The 19,886-nt window shown below is 44.3% G+C and overlaps 1 protein-coding gene and 1 long non-coding RNA gene across 2 annotated transcripts in view; both read left to right on the forward strand.

Annotated features, from left to right (window-relative positions):
• Positions 1-553: 553 nt before the first annotated feature.
• On the forward strand, positions 554-3,227 carry LOC138648214 (uncharacterized). The gene is made up of 4 exons (XR_011315088.1): positions 554-779; positions 1,024-1,053; positions 1,247-1,279; positions 3,171-3,227. It is a non-coding gene; the product is annotated as an uncharacterized lncRNA (long non-coding RNA).
• Positions 3,228-3,691: 464 nt separating this feature from the next.
• Positions 3,692-19,886, forward strand: part of LOC138648215 (uncharacterized) — a 100,364-nt gene continuing 84,169 nt past the window's right edge. Inside the window, exons 1-11 of the mRNA XM_069737737.1 lie at positions 3,692-3,739; positions 3,900-3,966; positions 4,735-4,960; positions 5,205-5,234; positions 5,427-5,459; positions 6,644-6,673; positions 17,419-17,470; positions 17,631-17,697; positions 18,465-18,690; positions 18,935-18,964; positions 19,157-19,189. Of these exons, the coding sequence (XP_069593838.1) occupies positions 3,714-3,739; positions 3,900-3,966; positions 4,735-4,960; positions 5,205-5,234; positions 5,427-5,459; positions 6,644-6,673; positions 17,419-17,470; positions 17,631-17,697; positions 18,465-18,690; positions 18,935-18,964; positions 19,157-19,189 (820 nt within the window). The 5' untranslated portion in view covers positions 3,692-3,713. The remainder of the gene's footprint in view (positions 3,740-3,899; positions 3,967-4,734; positions 4,961-5,204; positions 5,235-5,426; positions 5,460-6,643; positions 6,674-17,418; positions 17,471-17,630; positions 17,698-18,464; positions 18,691-18,934; positions 18,965-19,156; positions 19,190-19,886) is intronic.

The raw sequence follows: 19,886 nt of genomic DNA on the forward strand, positions 1-19,886 counted from the left end.
ACAGTAGGCGAGGGTAGAGTTGGTCATGCAGCGGTTTGGTCTATCGGTGGTTACTGCAGGTTGTAGGCTTGTCGGAAGAGGTAGGTCTTCAGGTTCTTTTTGAAGGTTTCGATGGTAGGCAAGAGTTTGATATGTTGTGGTAGAGGGTTCCAGAGTAGGGGTGATGCGCGAGAGAAATCTTGCATACGATTGTGGGAAGAGGAGATAAGAGGGGAGTAAAGAAAGAGATCTTGTGAGGATCGGAGGTTGCGTGCAGGTAAGTACCAGGAGACGAGGTCAAAGATGTATGGAGGAGACAGGTTGTGGATGGCTTTGTATGTCATGGTTAGGGTTTTGTACTGGAGTCTCTGGGCAATGGGGAGCCAGTGAAGAGTTTGACAGAGGGCAGAGGCCAGGGAATAGCGGGGGGACAGGTGGATTAGTCGGGCAGCAGAGTTTAGAATAGATTGAAGGGGTGCGAAAGTGTTTGAGGGGAGGCCACAGAGTAGGAGGTTGCAGTAGTCAATGATAAAATGATGAAATGATATCATATCTGCAAATTTTACATTTCTAGGAGTCTTCAGTATGTGCAGCTGGCATTCATGCTGGAAAAATTACCAACCAAGGAGGAAAATTGATTGCGCAGAAGAAGCCAGGACAGGAAAAGTATGAATCTTCCACAAGAAATGGAATAACAACAAAAAGTCATGGACCATCATCTGGGTCATTTGTTCTCATGTCCATAAGTGAATTCCAGAGGTCTCGCGATGTCCAAACTTCTATCCAGCTACCAAAGACAGGTAACTACAGTCACATCAGTCACATCTTTTTGCCTTGATGGCTAAAATAAAAAGTAATTCAAAAGACCGAAAAATTACTGGATTTACAGCAGCACCATGCTAATGGTTTCCAGGAAAAGGAAACTAATCAATAGTTATGATAACATTAAATGTAAAAAATGTAAGTGTCACAAATGCTAAAAATATCACAATGATATGTTATTTAAAATTAACTGCTGAATATTTGTATCCTAAATGTAAACAGGATTTAAATGGGACATAAATTCACTAGAAGGTAATATTCATTATATTTCTTTGTACTTTAAAAATGTGAAACAATTACTATATTGTTTTGTTTAGAATTCTAACTTCTTAGCTGAATATTTTACTGATAACTTTTAAAAATATATCGGTATTCCTGCTCATTTTGGGAAATAAAATCTATGTGATACAATTGATCTAAATTAATGTGTGCATTCTAATTCCAGAAGGATTCGAATGGGATGTAAACTCAGTAGAAGGTAATTTTTTATTTTTTTAACATATAGAACATATTATGTAAGCTGCTGGTAGCTGTAATATAGCGGCTAGCCTACATTTTACACCATAATCCCTTGTTTTTTCAAGCAGTTTGCAATTTTACTTATTTATGAATATGAGAAAAACTTTTTAATGGGAATAGGTCACTACATTTGACATAACTAAACTATTGATAAAGGCATACAGGTTATAAACGGCTGAAAAAAGTAATCTCTGTATGCCTCGTATCAGGTGCCTTGTTGATAAATCATCTTTTATAGTTTTATGAAAATTACCTCTACCAGGCTGTGGAGAGGATGTCATCTGTAAGATAATTCTGCCTCTAGAGCTTATTTTACATGAAGGGGAAGTTACCAGTGTGATGTGTAATGGCCGCACTCTGCTCTCCTGATCTCACTGCAGAGCTGTGTGTGAGTATATGTAAAACATTTGCAGGTTCCTCTCAGCTTCAACTTCCATCTCACCGGCAGACAGGGCTGCAGTATTCCACTAACACAAAGCTCAGTGACTTGCAAAAAATGTGTTTACAAGAAGACAAATTTCATTTCTTCTGTTAGTTACATCTATTACACTGGTAACTCCCCTTTTTATTTAAAATAGTCTCTGGAGGCACAGTAATCTTCCAGGCATTATCCTCCCCATAGCCTGGAACAGCTCATTTACAGATGAGAAAAACTTGGATTTTTCTGAAATAAGTTATTAGTTCGCAAATAGCAAGGTATCATTTTAATCAGCTTTGTATAACGAGCATGCCCATATAGACGGATTAGGAGGGTTGATCTTACTGACAGATTCTCTTTAAGGCACATTTCAAATAGAAATGACAGGTGTCTCTGTTTAATTCATAAAAAGTTTAATTTTACACCTGGCCATAAACCTTGTTCATCTGACAAATATTTCTTTCAAACCACCCATACACATGCTCACTTGATTTAGCCAAGGTAAAGAAGAGAGTAAAGGTACCTTCACACTAAACGACGCTGCAGCGATCCAGACAACGATCCAGATCGCTGCAGCGTCGCTGTTTGGTCGCTGGAGAGCTGTCACACAGACCGCTCTCCAGCGACCAACGATGCCGGTAACCAGGGTAAACATCTGGTTACTAAGCGCAGGGCCGCGCTTAGTAACCCGATGTTTACCCTGGTTACCATCCTAAAAGTAAAAAAACCAAACGCTACATACTTACCTACCGCTGTCTGTCCTCGGCGCTGTGCTTCTCTGCTCTGGCTGTGAGCGCCGGGCAGCCGGAAAGCAGAGCGGTGACGTCGCCGCTCTGCTTTCCGGCCGCTGTGCTCATAGCCAGAGCAGAGAAGCACAGCGCCGGGGACAGACAGCGGAAGGTAAGTATGTAGCGCTTGTTTTTTTTACTTTTAGGATGGTAACCAGGGTAAACATCGGGTTACTAAGCGCGGCCCTGCGCTTAGTAACCCGATGTTTACCCTGGTTACCAGCGAAGACATCACTGAATCGGTGTCACACACGCCGATTCAGCGATGTCAGCGGGAGAGCCAGCGACCAAAGAAAGGTCTGGCCCTCTAGCCCCGACCAACGACATCACAGCAGGATTCTGATCGCTGCTGCGTGTCAAACTAAACGATATCGCTAGCCAGGACGCTGCAACATCACGGATTGCTAGCGATATCGTTTAGTGTGAAGGTACCTTAAGACGCCTCCAAGCACTTCTGGCAGTGGTTTATTTAATAAATACCCACAAAATGGGTAACAAACAGTGATTATAAAGAGTCGACCTTTAGACCTGCCATTATCTTACTGTTAGCCAAAATCTACTCAGTTTACCAGCTATTTATTCAGCTGAAGTAATTAACTACATGTTATGTGCCGCATGACATTTTTTTCCTTATCTCTTTACAGGTGTGAATTTGGATGCTTCCACACCACCAGGTATATCTGTCAAAGGAGATTTTTTTCATATGCATTTTTCTTTAACATTTTGAAACCTACCGATTTTCTCATTGCCTTTTAAAAAGGATATTTAAAAGTTTCCGATCATCTGGTTTCCACATTTTCTCTTCTAATTCACAAGCAGTCTGTCATTTACTCAGCTAAACCCTAAATACCAACACAAACTATCTTTAAATTTTATGTACTAATAAGTGCTGAGCGGTTTGAACGCTGAGTGCGCACAATCCTCCGCACCTGTTGACACACTGCTAGCCCAGCCTCTCAGCTTTTGATTGATATTTTATAAAGGAGGATTTTTTTCTCCTCCATGAGGCAACATTGGCTACAATTGTTATCAAAATGTAGACTATCCCATTATGGGCATTGTTCATTTACATAAAATGACAACCTTATACCTGTGCTGTGCTTCTATCCACTGTTCCTTCATTTTACACTTTCCTAGAACATGTTCTATCTTTTTTTGTAGTTAAAGGAAACTGCGATTACACAGGAATGCAACTTCCCGCTGAAATTAATGTGTAAGTTCTAGTTTAGTCCCATAGTTTTAGTTGATTTTCTTGCTGATTTACTAGTATGCGTGTATTGGATTAAGTTGCAGATTTTTAAGGTGAAACTATATATGTAACATATGCTGTTTGGACTAATAGATATTATTATGTCACAACTTTATTCTTTTAGCATTGTATGTCCTCCTGGTTGCCTTAAACAGAAGGAAAAGGTTTGGGGAAAGACATCTTTTGCAGAGGTGAGATATCATTTAATTATTTATAATATTTTCTGAAATTATTGTTATTATTTATTATTATAGCACCATTTATTCCATGGCGCTTTACATGTGAGGAGGGGTATACATAATAAAAACAAATTCAATAATCTTAAACAACACACGTCACAACTGGTATGGGAGGAGAGAGGACCCTGCCCGCGAGAGCTCACAAACTACAAGGGATGGATGAGAATACAGTAGGCGAGGGTAGAGCTGGTCATGCAGCGGTTTGGTCTATCGGTGGTTACTGTAGGTTGTAGGCTTGTCGGAAGAGGTAGGTCTTCAGGTTCTTTTCGAAGGTTTCGATGGTAGGCGAGAGTTTGATATGTTGTGGTAGAGGGTTCCAGAGTAGGGGTGATGCGCGAGAGAAATCTTGTATACGATTGTGGGAAGAGGAGATAAGAGGGGAGTAAAGAAAGAGATCTTGTGAGGATCGGAGGTTGCGTGCAGGTAAGTATCGTGAGACGAGGTCAAATATGTATGGGGGAGACAGGTTGTGGATGGCTTTGTATGTCATGGTTAGGGTTTTGTACTGGAGTCTCTGGGCAATGGGGAGCCAGTGAAAGGATTGACAGAGGGGAGAGGCCAGGGAATAGCGGGGGGACAGGTGGATTAGTCGGGCAGCAGAGTTTAGAATAGATTGAATGGGTGCGAGAGTGTTTGAGGGGAGGCCACAGAGTAGGAGGTTGCAGTAGTCAATGATAAAATGATGAAATGATATCATATCTGCAAATTTTACATTTCTAGGAGTCTTCAGTATGTGCAGCTGGCATTCATGCTGGAAAAATTACCAACCGAGGAGGAAAATTGATTGCGCAGAAGAAGCCAGGACAGGAAAAGTATGAATCTTCTACAAGAAATGGAATAACAACAAAAAGTCATGGACCATCATCTGGGTCATTTGTTCTCATGTCCATAAGTGAATTCCAGAGGTCTCGCTATGCCCAAACTTCTATCCAGCTACCAAAGACAGGTAACTACAGTCACATCAGTCACATCTTTTTGCCTTGATGGCTAAAATAAAAAGTAATTCAAAAGACCGAAAAATTACTGGATTTACAGCAGCAGCATGCTAATGGTTTCCAGGAAAAGGAAACTAATCAATAGTTATGATAACATTAAATGTAAAAAATGTAAGTGTCACAAATGCTAAAAATATCACAATGATATGTTATTTAAAATTAACTGCTGAATATTTGTATCCTAAATATAAACAGGATTTAAATGGGACATAAATTCACTAGAAGGTAATAGTCATTATATTTCTTTGTACTTTAAAAATGTGAAACAATTATTATATTATTTTGTTTAGAATTCTAACTTCTTAGCTGAATATTTTACTTATAACTGTAAAAATATATCGGTATTCCTGCTCATTTTGGAAAATAAAATCTATGTGATACAATTGATCTAAATTAATGTGTGCATTCTAATTCCAGAAGGATTCGAATGGGATGTAAACTCAGAAGAAGGTAATTTTTTATTTTTTTAACATATAGAACATATTATGTAAGCTGCTGGTAGCTGTAATATAGCGGCTAGCCTACATTTTACACCATAATCCCTTGTTTTTTCAAGCAGTTTGCAATTTTACTTATTTATGAATATGAGAAAAACTTTTTAATGGGAATAGGTCACTACATTTGACCTAACTAAACTATTGATAAAGGCATACAGGTTATAAACGGCTGAAAAAAGTCATCTCTGTATGCCTCGTATCAGATGCCTTGTTGATAAATCATCTTTTATAGTTTTATGAAAATTACCTCTACCAGGCTGTGGAGAGGATGTCATCTGTAAGATAATTCTGCCTCTAGAGCTTATTTTACATGAAGGGGAAGTTACCAGTGTGATGTGTAATGGCCGCTCTCTGCTCTCCTGATCTCACTGCAGAGCTGTGTGTGAGTATATGTAAAACATTTGCAGGTTCCTCTCAGCTTCAACTTCCATCTCACCGGCAGACAGGGCTGCAGTATTCCTCTAACACAAAGCTCAGTGACTTGCAAAAAATGTGTTTACAAGAAGACAAATTTCATTTCTTCTGTTAGTTACATGTATTACACTGGTAACTCCCCTTTTTATTTAAAATAGTCTCTGGAGGCACAGTAATCTTCCAGGCATCATCCTCCCCATAGCCTGGAACAGCTCATTTACAGATGAGAAAAATGTGGATTTTTCTGAAATAAGTTATTAGTTCGCAAATAGCAAGGTATCATTTTAATCAGCTTTGTATAACCAGCATGCCCATATAGACGGATTAGGAGGGTTGATCTCATTGACAGATTCTCTTTAAGGCACATTTCAAATAGAAATGACAGGTGTCTCTGTTTAATTCATAAATAGTTTAATATTACACCTGGCCATAAACCTTGTTCATCTGACAAATATTTCTTTCAAACCACCCATACACATGCTCACTTGATTTAGCCAAGGTAATTAAGAGAGTAAGACACCTCCAAGCACTTCTGGCAGTGGTTTATTTAATAAATACCCACAAAATGGGTAACAGACAGTTATTATAAAGAGTCAACCTTTAGACCTGCCATTATCTTACTGTTAGCCAAAATCTACTCAGTTTACCAGCTATTTATTCAGCAGAAGTAATTAACTGCATGTTATGTGCCGCATGACAATTTTTTTCCTTATCTCTTTACAGGTGTGAATTTGGATGCTTCCACACCACCAGGTATATCTGTCAAAGGAGATGTTAGGAGTTGAGTTTCCTCTGCTGCACAGGGGGAATTTCGATCCGTGTCTGCTGCGGTCTCCCATTCGGTATCGGCCGCAGTGGGCTCTGCTCAGCGGAGACGTCGCTCCCAGTGTCTCGCTGGGGCTGATTCGGTGCATAGGGTCACTACTGCCTTTTCTGGCTTTCCTATGGTACCCTGCACTGATCTGCGGCGAGCAAGCCTCTCTGGGACTAAGTCCTTGTTTACTCACACTGAGCATGCCCAGGGCAGGGTCTCCCATTGGAGGTTGAGGGCCACATGTTCGGTCACATGCTCAGGTGCTGCAGTACATTCCATTGGTCCTTCTGGAAGGTCCTGAAAGGGCAAAACATGCTCAGGTACTGCAGCACTTTCCATTGGTCCTTCTGGAAGGTCCTGAAAGGGCAAAAACTTCAGTAGCAGCTTCCTGTGCTGCAACTATATTAACTGCGCATGACCGCACGGCCATGCGCTAGTATTGTCTTATGTTATGTGCTTTGCGCCAGTGTGGTCACATGTATGTTTGTTCAGGGACCCGGCTGAAATAAGCCCCTAGAATGCTGGCTCCTCCGGCGAGGAGATTGAGTCTGAGTGTATTCAGGGACCCGGCTGAAATAAGCCCCTAGAATGCTGGCTCCTCCGGCGAGGAGTTTTGTGTGTTTGTGTGACCACTGACTGCTCTCTGTTTGGGCAGTTAGCCTGTGCCTCTGTGGAGTCTAACAGGGCACAGTGCTTTCCTTTCATGGCTACTCAGTGAATTAACTGAGTTAGTCTATACCGCCATATAGCTCCGCCGTTTGCTAGCAGCAGGTACTCCTGCACGGTGGACCCCGGGCTGCGAACGCACCAATATCAATAAACATCTCTATTTACTCGGTGCGTTCCGCTAGCCCTAACAGAATACTAGCTGTTGTGAATTCTGTGGCAGAGCTCCCTCCTGTGGTCACAAGTGGTACTTCGGCTGATTCTCTCTGTGAGCTTCCGTTGGTGGAGGAAAGTGGTACTGCGGCTTCTGAGTTTCCTTCCTCAGGTAATGTGGTGAAGTCGTTAGGTGCTGCTCTATTTAACTCCGCCTGGTGCTTTGATCCTGGCCTCCAGTCAATGTTCTAGTATTGGACCTGTTTCCTCCTGGATCGTTCCTGTGGCCTGCTGCTCTGCATAGCTAAGTTCTGCTTTGCTATTTTGTTTGCTGTTTTTTTCTGTCCAGCTTGTCTATTTGTTTTTTCTTGCTTGCTGGAAACTCTGGGACGCAGAGGGTGTACCTCCGTGCCGTTAGTTCGGTACGGAGGGTCTTTTTGCCCCCTTTGCGTGGTTGTTTGTAGGGTTTTGTGTTGACCGCAAAGTTACCTTTCCTATCCTCGCTCTGTTTAGTAAGTCGGGCCTCACTTTGCTAAATCTATTTCATCTCTACGTTTGTCTTTTCATCTTAACTCACAGTCATTATATGTGGGGGGCTGCCTTTTCCTTTGGGGTATTTCTCTGAGGCAAGGTAGACTTATTTTCTATCTTCAGGCTAGCTAGTTTCTCAGGCTGTGCCGAGTTGCATAGGGAGCGTTAGGCGCAATCCACGGCTGCTTCTAGTGTGTTTGGAGAGGATTAGGGATTGCAGTCAGCAGAGTTCCCACGTCTCAGAGCTCGTTCTTTGTTTTTGGGTTATTGTCAGATCACTGTATGTGCTCTGACTTCTATGTCCATTGTGGTACTGAATTACCTCATCACATAACAGTACTGGAGGCCCAAAGTACTAATGATTCTCAATAGAGGGAAAAAAGAAGTTCTGAGACCATTTTTTTTTCTCTGCACTGTGTTTTGCCTTTTTTTTCCCCTAGACATTTGGGTGGTTCAGTACACAGGTGTAGCGATGAACATTAAAGGTCTGTCTTCATGTGTGGATCAGCTCTCGGCAAGAGTACAAAAGATTCAAGACACTATTGATCAGAAATCTATGTTAGAACCAAGAATTCCTATCCCTGATTTGTTTTTTGGAGATAGAACTAAATTTCTGAGTTTCAAAAATAATTGTAAACTATTTCTGGCCTTGAAACCTCGCTCCTCTGGTGACCCAGTTCAACAAGTTTTGATCATTATTTCTTTTTTACGTGGTGACCCTCAGGACTGGGCATTTTCTCTTGCGCCAGGAGATCCTGCATTAAGTAATATCGATGCGTTTTTCCTGGCACTCGGATTGCTGTATGATGAACCTAATTCAGTGGATCAGGCAGAGAAGAATTTGCTGGCTCTGTGTCAGGTCTCAGGATGATATAGAGGTATATTGTCAGAAATTTAGAAAGTGGTCCGTACTCACTCAATGGAATGAAGGTGCGCTCGCAGCTATTTTCAGAAAGGGTCTCTCTGAAGCCCTTAAGGATGTCATGGTGGGATTTCCTATGCCTGCTGGTTTGAATGAGTCCATGTCTTTGGCTATTCAGATCGGTCGACGCTTGCGTGAGCGTAAATCTGTGCACCATTTGGCGGTATTACCTGAGCTTAAACCTGAGCCTATGCAGTGTGATAGGACTTTGACCAGAGTTGAACGGCAAGAACACAGACGTCTGAATGGGCTGTGTTTCTACTGTGGTGATACCACTCATGCTATCTCTGATTGTCCTAAGCGCACTAAGCGGTTCGCTAGGTCTGCCACCATTGGTACGGTACAGTCAAAATTTCTTTTGTCTGTTACCTTGATCTGCTCTTTGTCATCGTATTCTGTCATGGCATTTGTGGATTCAGGCGCTGCCCTGAATTTGATGGACTTGGAGTATGCTAGGCGTTGTGGGTTTTTCTTGGAGCCCTTGCAGTGTCCTATTCCATTGAGAGGAATTGATGCTACGCCTTTGGCCAATAATAAGCCTCAGTACTGGACCCAGCTGACCATGTGCATGGCTCCTGCACATCAGGAGGTTATTCGCTTTCTGGTGTTGCATAATCTGCATGATGTGGTCGTGTTGGGGTTGCCATGGCTACAAGTCCATAATCCAGTATTAGATTGGAAATCCATGTCTGTGTCCAGCTGGGGTTGTCAGGGGGTACATGGTGATGTTCCATTTCTGACTATTTCGTCATCCACCCCTTCTGAGGTTCCAGAGTTCTTGTCTGATTACCGGGATGTATTTGATGAGCCCAAGTCCGATACCCTACCTCCGCATAGGGATTGTGATTGTGCTATCGATTTGATTCCTGGTAGTAAATTCCCAAAGGGTCGACTGTTTAATTTGTCTGTGCCTGAGCACGCCGCTATGCGGAGTTATGTGAAGGAGTCCTTGGAGAAGGGGCATATTCGCCCATCATCGTCGCCATTAGGAGCAGGGTTCTTTTTTGTCGCCAAGAAGGATGGTTCGCTGAGACCTTGTATAGATTACCGCCTTCTAAATAAGATCACGGTTAAATTTCAGTACCCCTTGCCGTTGTTATCTGATTTGTTTGCTCGGATTAAGGGGGCCAGTTGGTTCACCAAGATAGATCTTCGTGGTGCATATAATCTTGTGCGTATTAAGCGAGGCGATGAATGGAAAACTGCATTTAATACGCCCGAGGGCCATTTTGAGTATCTAGTAATGCCATTCGGACTTGCCAATGCTCCATCAGTGTTTCAGTCCTTTATGCATGACATCTTCCGAGAGTACCTGGATAAATTCCTGATTGTGTACTTGGATGACATTTTGATCTTCTCGGATGGTTGGGAGTCTCATGTGAAGCAGGTCAGAACGGTGTTTCAGGTCCTGCGTGCTAATTCTTTGTTTGTGAAGGGACCAAAGTGTCTCTTTGGTGTTCAGAAGGTTTCATTTTTGGGGTTCATCTTTTCCCCTTGTACTATCGAAATGGACCCTGTTAAGGTCCAAGCCATCCATGATTGGACTCAGCCGACATCTCTGAAAAGTCTGCAAAAGTTCCTGGGCTTTTCTAATTTTTATCGTCGCTTCATCTGCAATTTTACTAGTATTGCTAAACCATTGACCGATTTGACCAAGAAGGGTGCTGATGTGGTCAATTGGTCTTCTGCTGCTGTGGAAGCTTTTCAAGAGTTGAAGCGTCGTTTTTCTTCTGCCCCTGTGTTGTGTCAACCAGATGTTTCGCTTCCATTCCAGGTCGAGGTTGATGCTTCTGAGATTGGAGCAGGGGCTGTTTTGTCACAGAGAAGTTCTGATTGCTCGGTGATGAAACCATGCGCCTTCTTTTCCAGGAAGTTTTCGCCTGCTGAGCGAAATTATGATGTGGGCAATCGAGAGTTGCTGGCCATGAAGTGGGCATTCGAGGAGTGGCGTCATTGGCTTGAAGGAGCTAAGCATCGCGTGGTGGTCTTGACTGATCATAAGAACTTGACTTATCTCGAGTCTGCCAAGCGGTTGAATCCTAGACAGGCTCGTTGGTCGCTGTTTTTTGCCCGTTTTGACTTTGTGATTTCGTACCTTCCGGGCTCTAAAAATGTGAAGGCGGATGCTCTGTCTAGGAGTTTTGTGCCTGACTCTCCGGGTGTATCTGAGCCGGCGGGTATCCTCAAAGAGGGAGTTATTGTGTCTGCCATCTCCCCTGATTTGCGGCGGGTGCTGCAAAAATTTCAGGCTAATAAACCTGATCGTTGCCCAGCGGAGAAACTGTTTGTCCCTGATAGGTGGACTAATAAAGTTATCTCTGAGGTTCATTGTTCGGTGTTGGCTGGTCATCCTGGAATCTTTGGTACCAGAGAGTTGGTGGCTAGATCCTTTTGGTGGCCATCTCTGTCACGGGATGTGCGTTCTTTTGTGCAGTCCTGTGGGATTTGTGCTCGGGCTAAGCCCTGCTGTTCTCGTGCCAGTGGGTTGCTTTTGCCCTTGCCGGTCCCGAAGAGGCCTTGGACACATATCTCTATGGATTTTATTTCAGATCTTCCCGTCTCTCAAAAGATGTCAGTCATTTGGGTGGTCTGTGATCGCTTCTCTAAGATGGTCCATTTGGTACCCTTGTCTAAATTACCTTCCTCCTCTGATTTGGTGCCATTGTTCTTCCAGCATGTGGTTCGTTTACATGGCATTCCAGAGAATATCGTTTCTGACAGAGGTTCCCAGTTTGTTTCGAGGTTTTGGCGAGCCTTTTGTGGTAGGATGGGCATTGACTTGTCTTTTTCCTCGGCTTTCCATCCTCAGACTAATGGCCAGACCGAACGAACCAATCAGACCTTGAAACATATCTGAGATGCTTTGTTTCTGCTGATCAGGATGACTGGGTGTCCTTTTTGCCTTTTGCTGAGTTCACCCTTAATAATCGGGCCAGCTCGGCTACCTTGGTTTCGCCGTTTTTCTGCAACTCTGGGTTCCATCCTCGTTTCTCTTCAGGGCAGGTTGAGTCTTCGGACTGTCCTGGTGTGGATACTGTGGTGGACAGGTTGCAGCAGATTTGGACTCATGTAGTGGACAATTTGACCTTGTCCCAGGAGAAGGCTCAACGTTTTGCTAATCGCAGATGCTGTGTGGGTCCCCGACTTTGTGTTGGGGATTTGGTTTGGTTATCTTCTCGTCATATTCCTATGAAGGTTTCCTCTCCTAAGTTTAAACCTCGTTTCATTGGTCCGTATAGGATTTCTGAGGTTCTTAATCCTGTGTCTTTTCGTCTGACCCTTCCAGATTCTTTTTCCATACATAACGTATTCCATAGGTCATTGTTGCGGAGATACGTGGCACCTATGGTTCCATCTGTTGATCCTCCTGCCCCGGTTTTGGTGGAGGGGGAGTTGGAGTATATTGTGGAGAAGATTTTGGATTCTCGTGTTTCAAGACGGAAACTCCAGTATCTGGTTAAGTGGAAGGGTTATGCTCAGGAAGATAATTCCTGGGTCTTTGCCTCTGATGTCCATGCTCCCGATCTTGTTCGTGCCTTTCATATGGTTCATCCTGAGCCTCCCCGGGGTCGAGTCTATCCGTTATCTCTCCCGGAGACGGAGGCAATGTCCCAGTACATCGAGGAGAATCTGGCAAGAGGATTCATTAGGAAGTCAGTGTCACCGGCAGGGGCAGGGTTCTTCTTCATACAGAAGAAGACTGGAGACTTATGTCCATGCATAGACTACAGGGGTCTTAACTGTTGTGAATTCTGTGGCAGAGCTCCCTCCTGTGGTCACAAGTGGTACTTCGGCTGATTCTCTCTGTGAGCTTCCGTTGGTGGAGGAAAGTGGTACTGCGGCTTCTGATTTTCCTTCCTCAGGTGATGTGGTGAAGTCGTTAGGTGCTGCTCTATTTAACTCCACCTAGTTCTTTGATCCTGGCTTCCAGTCAATGTTCTAGTATTGGACCTGTTTCCTCCTGGAGCGTTCCTGTGGCCTGCTGCTCTGCATAGCTAAGTTCCGCTTTTGCTTTTTGTTTGCTGTTTTTTTCTGTCCAGCTTGCTTATTTGTTTTCTCGTGCTTGCTGGAAGCTCTGGGACGCAGAGGGTGTACCTCCGTGCCGTTAGTTCGGTACAGAGGGTCTTTTTGCCCCCTTTGCGTGGTTGTTTGTAGGGTTTTGTGTTGACCGCAAAGTTACCTTTCCTATCCTCGCTCTGTTCAGAAAGTCGGGCCTCACTTTGCTAAATCTATTTCATCTCTACGTTTGTCTTTTCATCTTAACTCACAGTCATTATATGTGGGGGCTGCCTTTTCCTTTGGGGTATTTCTCTGAGGCAAGGTAGGCTTATTTTCTATCTTCAGGCTAGCTAGTTTCTCAGGCTGTGCCGAGTTGCATAGGGATCGTTAGGCGCAATCCACGGCTGCCTCTAGTTGTGTTGGAGAGGATTAGGGATTGCGGTCAGCAGAGTTTCCACGTCTCAGAGCTCGTTCTATGTTTTTGGGTTATTGTCAGGTCACTGTATGTGCTCTGACTCCTATGTCCATTGTGGTACTGAATTACCTTATCATAACACTTAACGCCATCACCGTTAAGAACAAGTACCCACTACCCCTGATATCTGAGCTGTTTGATAGGCTACGGGGAGCGAGGGTATTTACAAAGTTAGATCTGCGGGGTGCTTACAACCTGATTCGCATCCGTGAGGGGGATGAATGGAAGACGGCTTTTAACACCAGGGATGGGCACTATGAATATCTGGTGATGCCCTTCGGGCTCTGTAATGCCTCAGCCGTTTTCCGAGACTTTGTGAATGACATCTTCCGGGATATGCTCACCACCTCGGTCATAGTCTATCTGGATGATATTCTCATCTTCTCTCCAAATATTGACTCCCATCGGAGAGATGTTCGCAAAGTCTTCGACCTCTTACGGTCAAACTCCCTCTACGCCAAGTTGGAGAAGTGTGTGTTTGAGCAGGAGTCCTTGCCTTTCCTTGGTTATATCATCTCTGCCCAGGGTTTGGCTATGGATCCTGCCAAGCTACAGGCTGTAATGGACTGGCAGGAACCCCATTCTCTTAAAGCGGTGCAGCGCTTTATGGGGTTCATTAATTACTATCGCCAGTTCATTCCACACTTCTCAACTTTGGTAGCTCCCTTGGTTGCCCTCACCAAGAAGGGAGCAAATCCCAAGTTGTGGTCAGGGGAGGTCTCCAAAGCCTTTCTCTCGATCAAGTCACACTTCACTAGCGCTCCCATCCTACATCGCCCCGATGTTGATAAGCCATTTATCTTGGAGGTGGATGCCTCATCCGTTGGTGCTGGAGCAGTCCTTTTCCAAAAGGATGCTCAAGGTCGGAAGCATCCTTGCTTCTTCTTCTCCAAGACCTTCACACCAGCGGAGAGGAATTATTCCATCGGGGACAGGGAGTTGCTGGCCATGAAGTTGGCTTTTTCGGAGTGGAGACATCTCTTGGAGGGAGCTCGCTTTCCCTTCCAAGTCTTCACTGACCACAAGAACTTGGTGTATCTGCAAACGGCCCAGAGGCTGAATTCTCGCCAGGCTAGATGGTCCCTGTTCTTCTCCCGGTTCCATTTTATTCTCCATTTCCTCTCCGGGGAGAAGAACATTCGTGCTGACGCTCTCTCCCGCTCCGTGGTGTCATCGGAGGAGGAGGAGCCTCGGCTTATTGTCCCTTCTGAGAGCCTGAGAACTGTAGCTCCGGTTTCGCTAGAGTCTGTGCCCCCGGGCAAGACTTTCATACCAGCTAACTTGCGGCCGGAGGTTCTCTCTTGGGCTCACTCCTCCAGAGTGGGTGGGCATTTTGGGACCAAGAGGACATCTGAGCTTCTGGCGAGAACATACTGGTGGCCGCATATGGCCCGAGATGTCAAGGACTATATTCAGGCGTGCGTTTCTTGCGCCCAGAATCGGTCTCCTCGGCAACGGCCTGCTGGGTTGCTTTACCCTCTACCGGTGGCAGACAGGCCCTGGGAGATGGTCGGGATGGACTTTGTGGTGGGTCTACCCAAGTCGCGTGGCTGCTCCATTATTTGGGTTGTCACCGACCATTTCTCCAAGATGGTGCATTTGGTGCCGCTTCCTCGGTTACCCTCAGCACGGGCCTTGGCGGTGTTGTTCATTAAACACGTTTTCCGATTGCATGGTATGCCTGATAAGATTGTCAGCGATCGGGGTCCCCAGTTCGCATCTCGGTTTTGGAGAGAGCTCTGCCGTTTACTCAGCATAGAGTTAAACCTCTCCTCTGCATACCATCCCGAGACGAATGGGTTGGTGGAGAGAACCAACCAGACTCTGGTGACATATTTGCGACATTTCGTCTCTGCTAGGCAGGATGACTGGGCATCTTTGCTACCTTGGGCGGAATTTGCCCTGAACAACGCCGCAGCCGATTCCACTGGTCAAACTCCTTTTCTCCTTAATTACGGCCAGCATCCGCGTGTCCCTGTGCCCATGCCCGTGTCATCCACCGATTCTAGGGTGGCAGACTGGGCGGTGGAGGCACGTGACATCTGGGACCGCTCACAGGGTGCCATCCGGGCCTCCAAGGAGAAAATGAGGGTTTCGGCTGATACACACCGGCGCCCCGCTTCGGTCTTTGCTCCTGGCGACTTAGTGTGGCTCTCCGCCCGTAACATCAGGCTGCGAGTTGAGTCCACTAAGTTTGCTCCTCGCTACATTGGCCCGTTTAAGGTTCTGGAACAGGTCAACCCTGTGGTCTACCGTTTGGCTATTCCTCCACGCCTTGGTATCACCGATACTTTCCACGTTTCCCTCTTAAAGCCCGTTCATTTGTCCCGGTTTTCCGAGTCATCTGCTGGGACATCGGGTTCATCCACGGATGAGTTTGAGGTGAATGCTATTGTGGGGTGCAAGGTGGTACGTGGCAAGAAATTTTATCTGGTGGACTGGAAGGGTCACGGCCCAGAGGATAGAACCTGGGAGCCTGTGGAGCACATTCGGGCTCCGCTGCTTATCGCAGCTTTTGAGCGTAGTGAGGCTCAAGGAGGGGGGGGCCCTAGGAGGGGGGGTAATGTTAGGAGTCGAGTTTCCTCTGCTGCACAGGGGGAATCTCGATCCGTGTCTGCTGCGGTCTCCCATTCGGTATCGGCCGCAGTGGGCTCTGCTCAGCGGAGACGTCGCTCCCAGCGTCTCGCTGGGGCTGATTCGGTGCATAGGGTCACTACTGCCTTTTCTGGCTTTCCTATGGTACCCTGCACTGATCTGCGGCGAGCGAGCCTCTCTGGGACTAAGTCCTTGTTTACTCACACTGAGCATGCCCAGGGCAGGGTCTCCCATTGGAGGTCGAGGGCCACATGTTCGATCACATGCTCAGGTGCTGCAGTACATTCCATTGGTCCTTCTGGAAGGTCCTGAAAGGGCAAAACATGCTCAGGTACTGCAGCACTTTCCATTGGTCCTTCTGGAAGGTCCTGAAAGGGCAAAAACTTCAGTAGCAGCTTCCTGTGCTGCAACTATATAAACTGCGCATGACCGCACGGCCATGCACTAGTATTGTCTTATGTTATGTGCTTTGCGCCTGTGTGGTCACATGTATGTGTGTTCAGGGACCCGGCTGAAATAAGCCCCTAGAATGCTGGCTCCTCCGGCGAGGAGATTGAGTCTGAGTGTATTCAGGGACCCGGCTGAAATAAGCCCCTAGAATGCTGGCTCCTCCGGCGAGGAGTTTTGTGTGTTTGTGTGACCACTGACTGCTCTCTGTTTGGGCAGTTAGCCGTTGCCTCTGTGGAGTCTAACAGGGCACAGTGCTTTCCTTTCACGGCTACTCAGTGAATTAACTGAGTTAGTCTATACCGCCATATAGCTCCGCTGTTTGCTAGCAGCAGGTACTCCTGCACGGTGGACCCCGGGCTGCGAACGCACCAATATCAATAAACATCTCTATTTACTCGGTGCGTTCCGCTAGCCCTAACAGGAGATTTTTTTCGTATGCATTTTTCTTTAATATTTTGAAACCTACCGATTTTCTCATTGCCTTTTAAAAAAGATATTTAAAAGTTTCCGGTCATCTGGTTTCCACATTTTCTCTTCTAATTCACAAGCAGTCTGTCATTTACTCAGCTAAACCCTAAATACCAATACAAACTATCTTTAAATTGTATGTACTAATAAGTGCTGAGCGGTTTGAAAGCTGAGTGTGTACAATCCTCCGCATTTGTTGACACACTGCTAGCCCAGCCTCTCAGCTTTTGATTGATATTTTATAAAGGAGGATTTTTTTCTCCTCCATGAGGCAACATTGTCTACAGTCGTCATCGAAATGTAGACTATCCCATTATGGGCACTGTTCATTTACATAAAATGACAACCTTATACCTGTGCTGTGCTTCTATCCACTGTTCCTTCATTTTACACTTTCCTAGAACATGTTCTATCTTTTTTTGTAGTTGAAGGAAACTGCGATTACACAGGAATGGAACTTCCCGCTGAAATTAATGTGTAAGTTCTAGTTTAGTCCCATAGTTTTAGTGGATTTTCTTGCTGATTTACTAGTATGCGTGTATTTGATTAAGTTGCAGATTTTTAAGGTAAAACTATGTATGTAACATATGCTGTTTGGACTAATAGATATTATTATGTCACAACTTTCTTCTTTTAGCATTGTATGTCCTCCTGGTTGCCTTAAACAGAAGGAAAAGGTTTGGGGAAAGACATCTTTTGCAGAGGTTAGATATCATTTAATTATTTATAATATTTTCTAAAATTATTGTTATTATTATTATTATAGCACCATTTATTCCATGGCGCTTTACATGTGAGGAGGGGTATACATAATAAAAACAAATTCAATAATCTTAAACAACACAAGTCACAACTGGTACGGGAGGAGAGAGGACCCAGCCCGCGAGAGCTCACAATCTACATGGGAAGGCTGAGAATACAGTAGGCGAGGGTAGAGCTGGTCATGCAGCGGTTTGGTCTATCGGTGGTTACTGCAGGTTGTAGGCTTGTCGGAAGAGGTAGGTCTTCAGGTTCTTTTTGAAGGTTTCGATGGTAGGCAAGAGTTTGATATGTTGTGGTAGAGGGTTCCAGAGTAGGGGTGATGCGCGAGAGAAATCTTGTATACGATTGTGGGAAGAGGAGATAAGAGGGGAGTAAAGAAAGAGATCTTGTGAGGATCGGAGGTTGCGTGCAGGTAAGTACCGGGAGACGAGGTCAAAGATGTATGGAGGAGACAGGTTGTGGATGGCTTTGTATGTCATGGTTAGGGTTTTGTACTGGAGTCTCTGGGCAATGGGGAGCCAGTGAAGGGATTGACAGAGGGGAGAGGCCAGGGAATAGCGGGGGGACAGGTGGATTAGTCGGGCAGCAGAGTTTAGAATAGAATGAAGGGGTGCGAGAGTGTTTGAGGGGAGGCCACAGAGTAGGAGGTTGCAGTAGTCAGTGATAATATGATGAAATGATATCATATCTGCAAATTTTACATTTCTAGGAGTCTTCAGTATGTGCAGCTGGCATTCATGCTGGAAAAATTACCAACCAAGGAGGAAAATTGATTGCGCAGAAGAAGCCAGGACAGGAAAAGTATGAATCTTCCACAAGAAATGGAATAACAACAAAAAGTCATGGACCATCATCTGGGTCATTTGTTCTCATGTCCATAAGTGAATTCCAGAGGTCTCGCTATGCCCAAACTTCTATCCAGCTACCAAAGACAGGTAACTACAGTCACATCAGTCACATCTTTTTGCCTTGATGGCTAAAATAAAAAGTAATTCAAAAGACCGAAAAATTATTGGATTTACAGCAGCAGCATGCTAATGGTTTCCAGGAAAAGGAAACTAATCAATAGTTATGATAACATTAAATGTAAAAAATGTAAGTGTCACAAATACTAAAAATATCACAATGATATGTTATTTAAAATTAACTGCTGAATATTTGTATCCTAAATGTAAACAGGATTTAAATGGGACGTAAATTCACTAGAAGGTAATATTCATTGTATTTCTTTGTACTTTAAAAATGTGAAACAATTATTATATTATTTTGTTTAGAATTCTAACTTCTTAGCTGGATATTTTACTGCTAACTGTAAAAATATATCGGTATTCCTGCTCATTTTGGAAAATAAAATCTATGTGATACAATTGATCTAAATTAATGTGTGCATTCTAATTCCAGAAGGATTCGAATGGGATGTAAACTCAGTAGAAGGTAATTATTTATTTTTTTAACATATAGAAGATATTATGTAAGCTGCTGGTAGCTGTAATATAGCGGCTAGCCTACATTTTACACGATAATCCCTTATTTTTTCAAGCAGTTTGCAATTTTACTTATTTATGAATATGAGAAAAACTTTTTAATGGGAATAGGTCACTACATTTGACCTAACTAAACTATTGATAAAGGCATACAGGTTATAAACGGCTGAAAAAGTCATCTCTGTATGCCTCGTATCAGGTGCCTTGTTGATAAATCATTTTTTATAGTTTTATGAAAATTACCTCTACCAGGCTGTGGAGAGGATGTCATCTGTAAGATAATTCTGCCTCTAGAGCTTATTTTACATGAAGGGGAAGTTACCAGTGTGATGTGTAATGGCCGCACTCTGCTCTCCTGATCTCACTGCAGAGCTGTGTGTGAGTATATGTAAAACATTTGCAGGTTCCTCTCAGCTTCAACTTCCATCTCACCGGCAGACAGGGCTGCAGTATTCCTCTAACACAAAGCTCAGTGACTTGCAAAAAATGTGTTTACAAGAAGACAAATTTCATTTCTTCTGTTAGTTACATGTATTACACTGGTAACTCCCCTTTTTATTTAAAATAGTCTCTGGAGGCACAGTAATCTTCTAGGCATCATCCTCCCCATAGCCTGGAACAGTTCATTTACAGATGAGAAAAACGTG

Source organism: Ranitomeya imitator, chromosome 8, assembly GCF_032444005.1.
Source record: "Ranitomeya imitator isolate aRanImi1 chromosome 8, aRanImi1.pri, whole genome shotgun sequence".
In the NCBI taxonomy this organism is placed as follows: domain Eukaryota; kingdom Metazoa; phylum Chordata; class Amphibia; order Anura; family Dendrobatidae; genus Ranitomeya; species Ranitomeya imitator.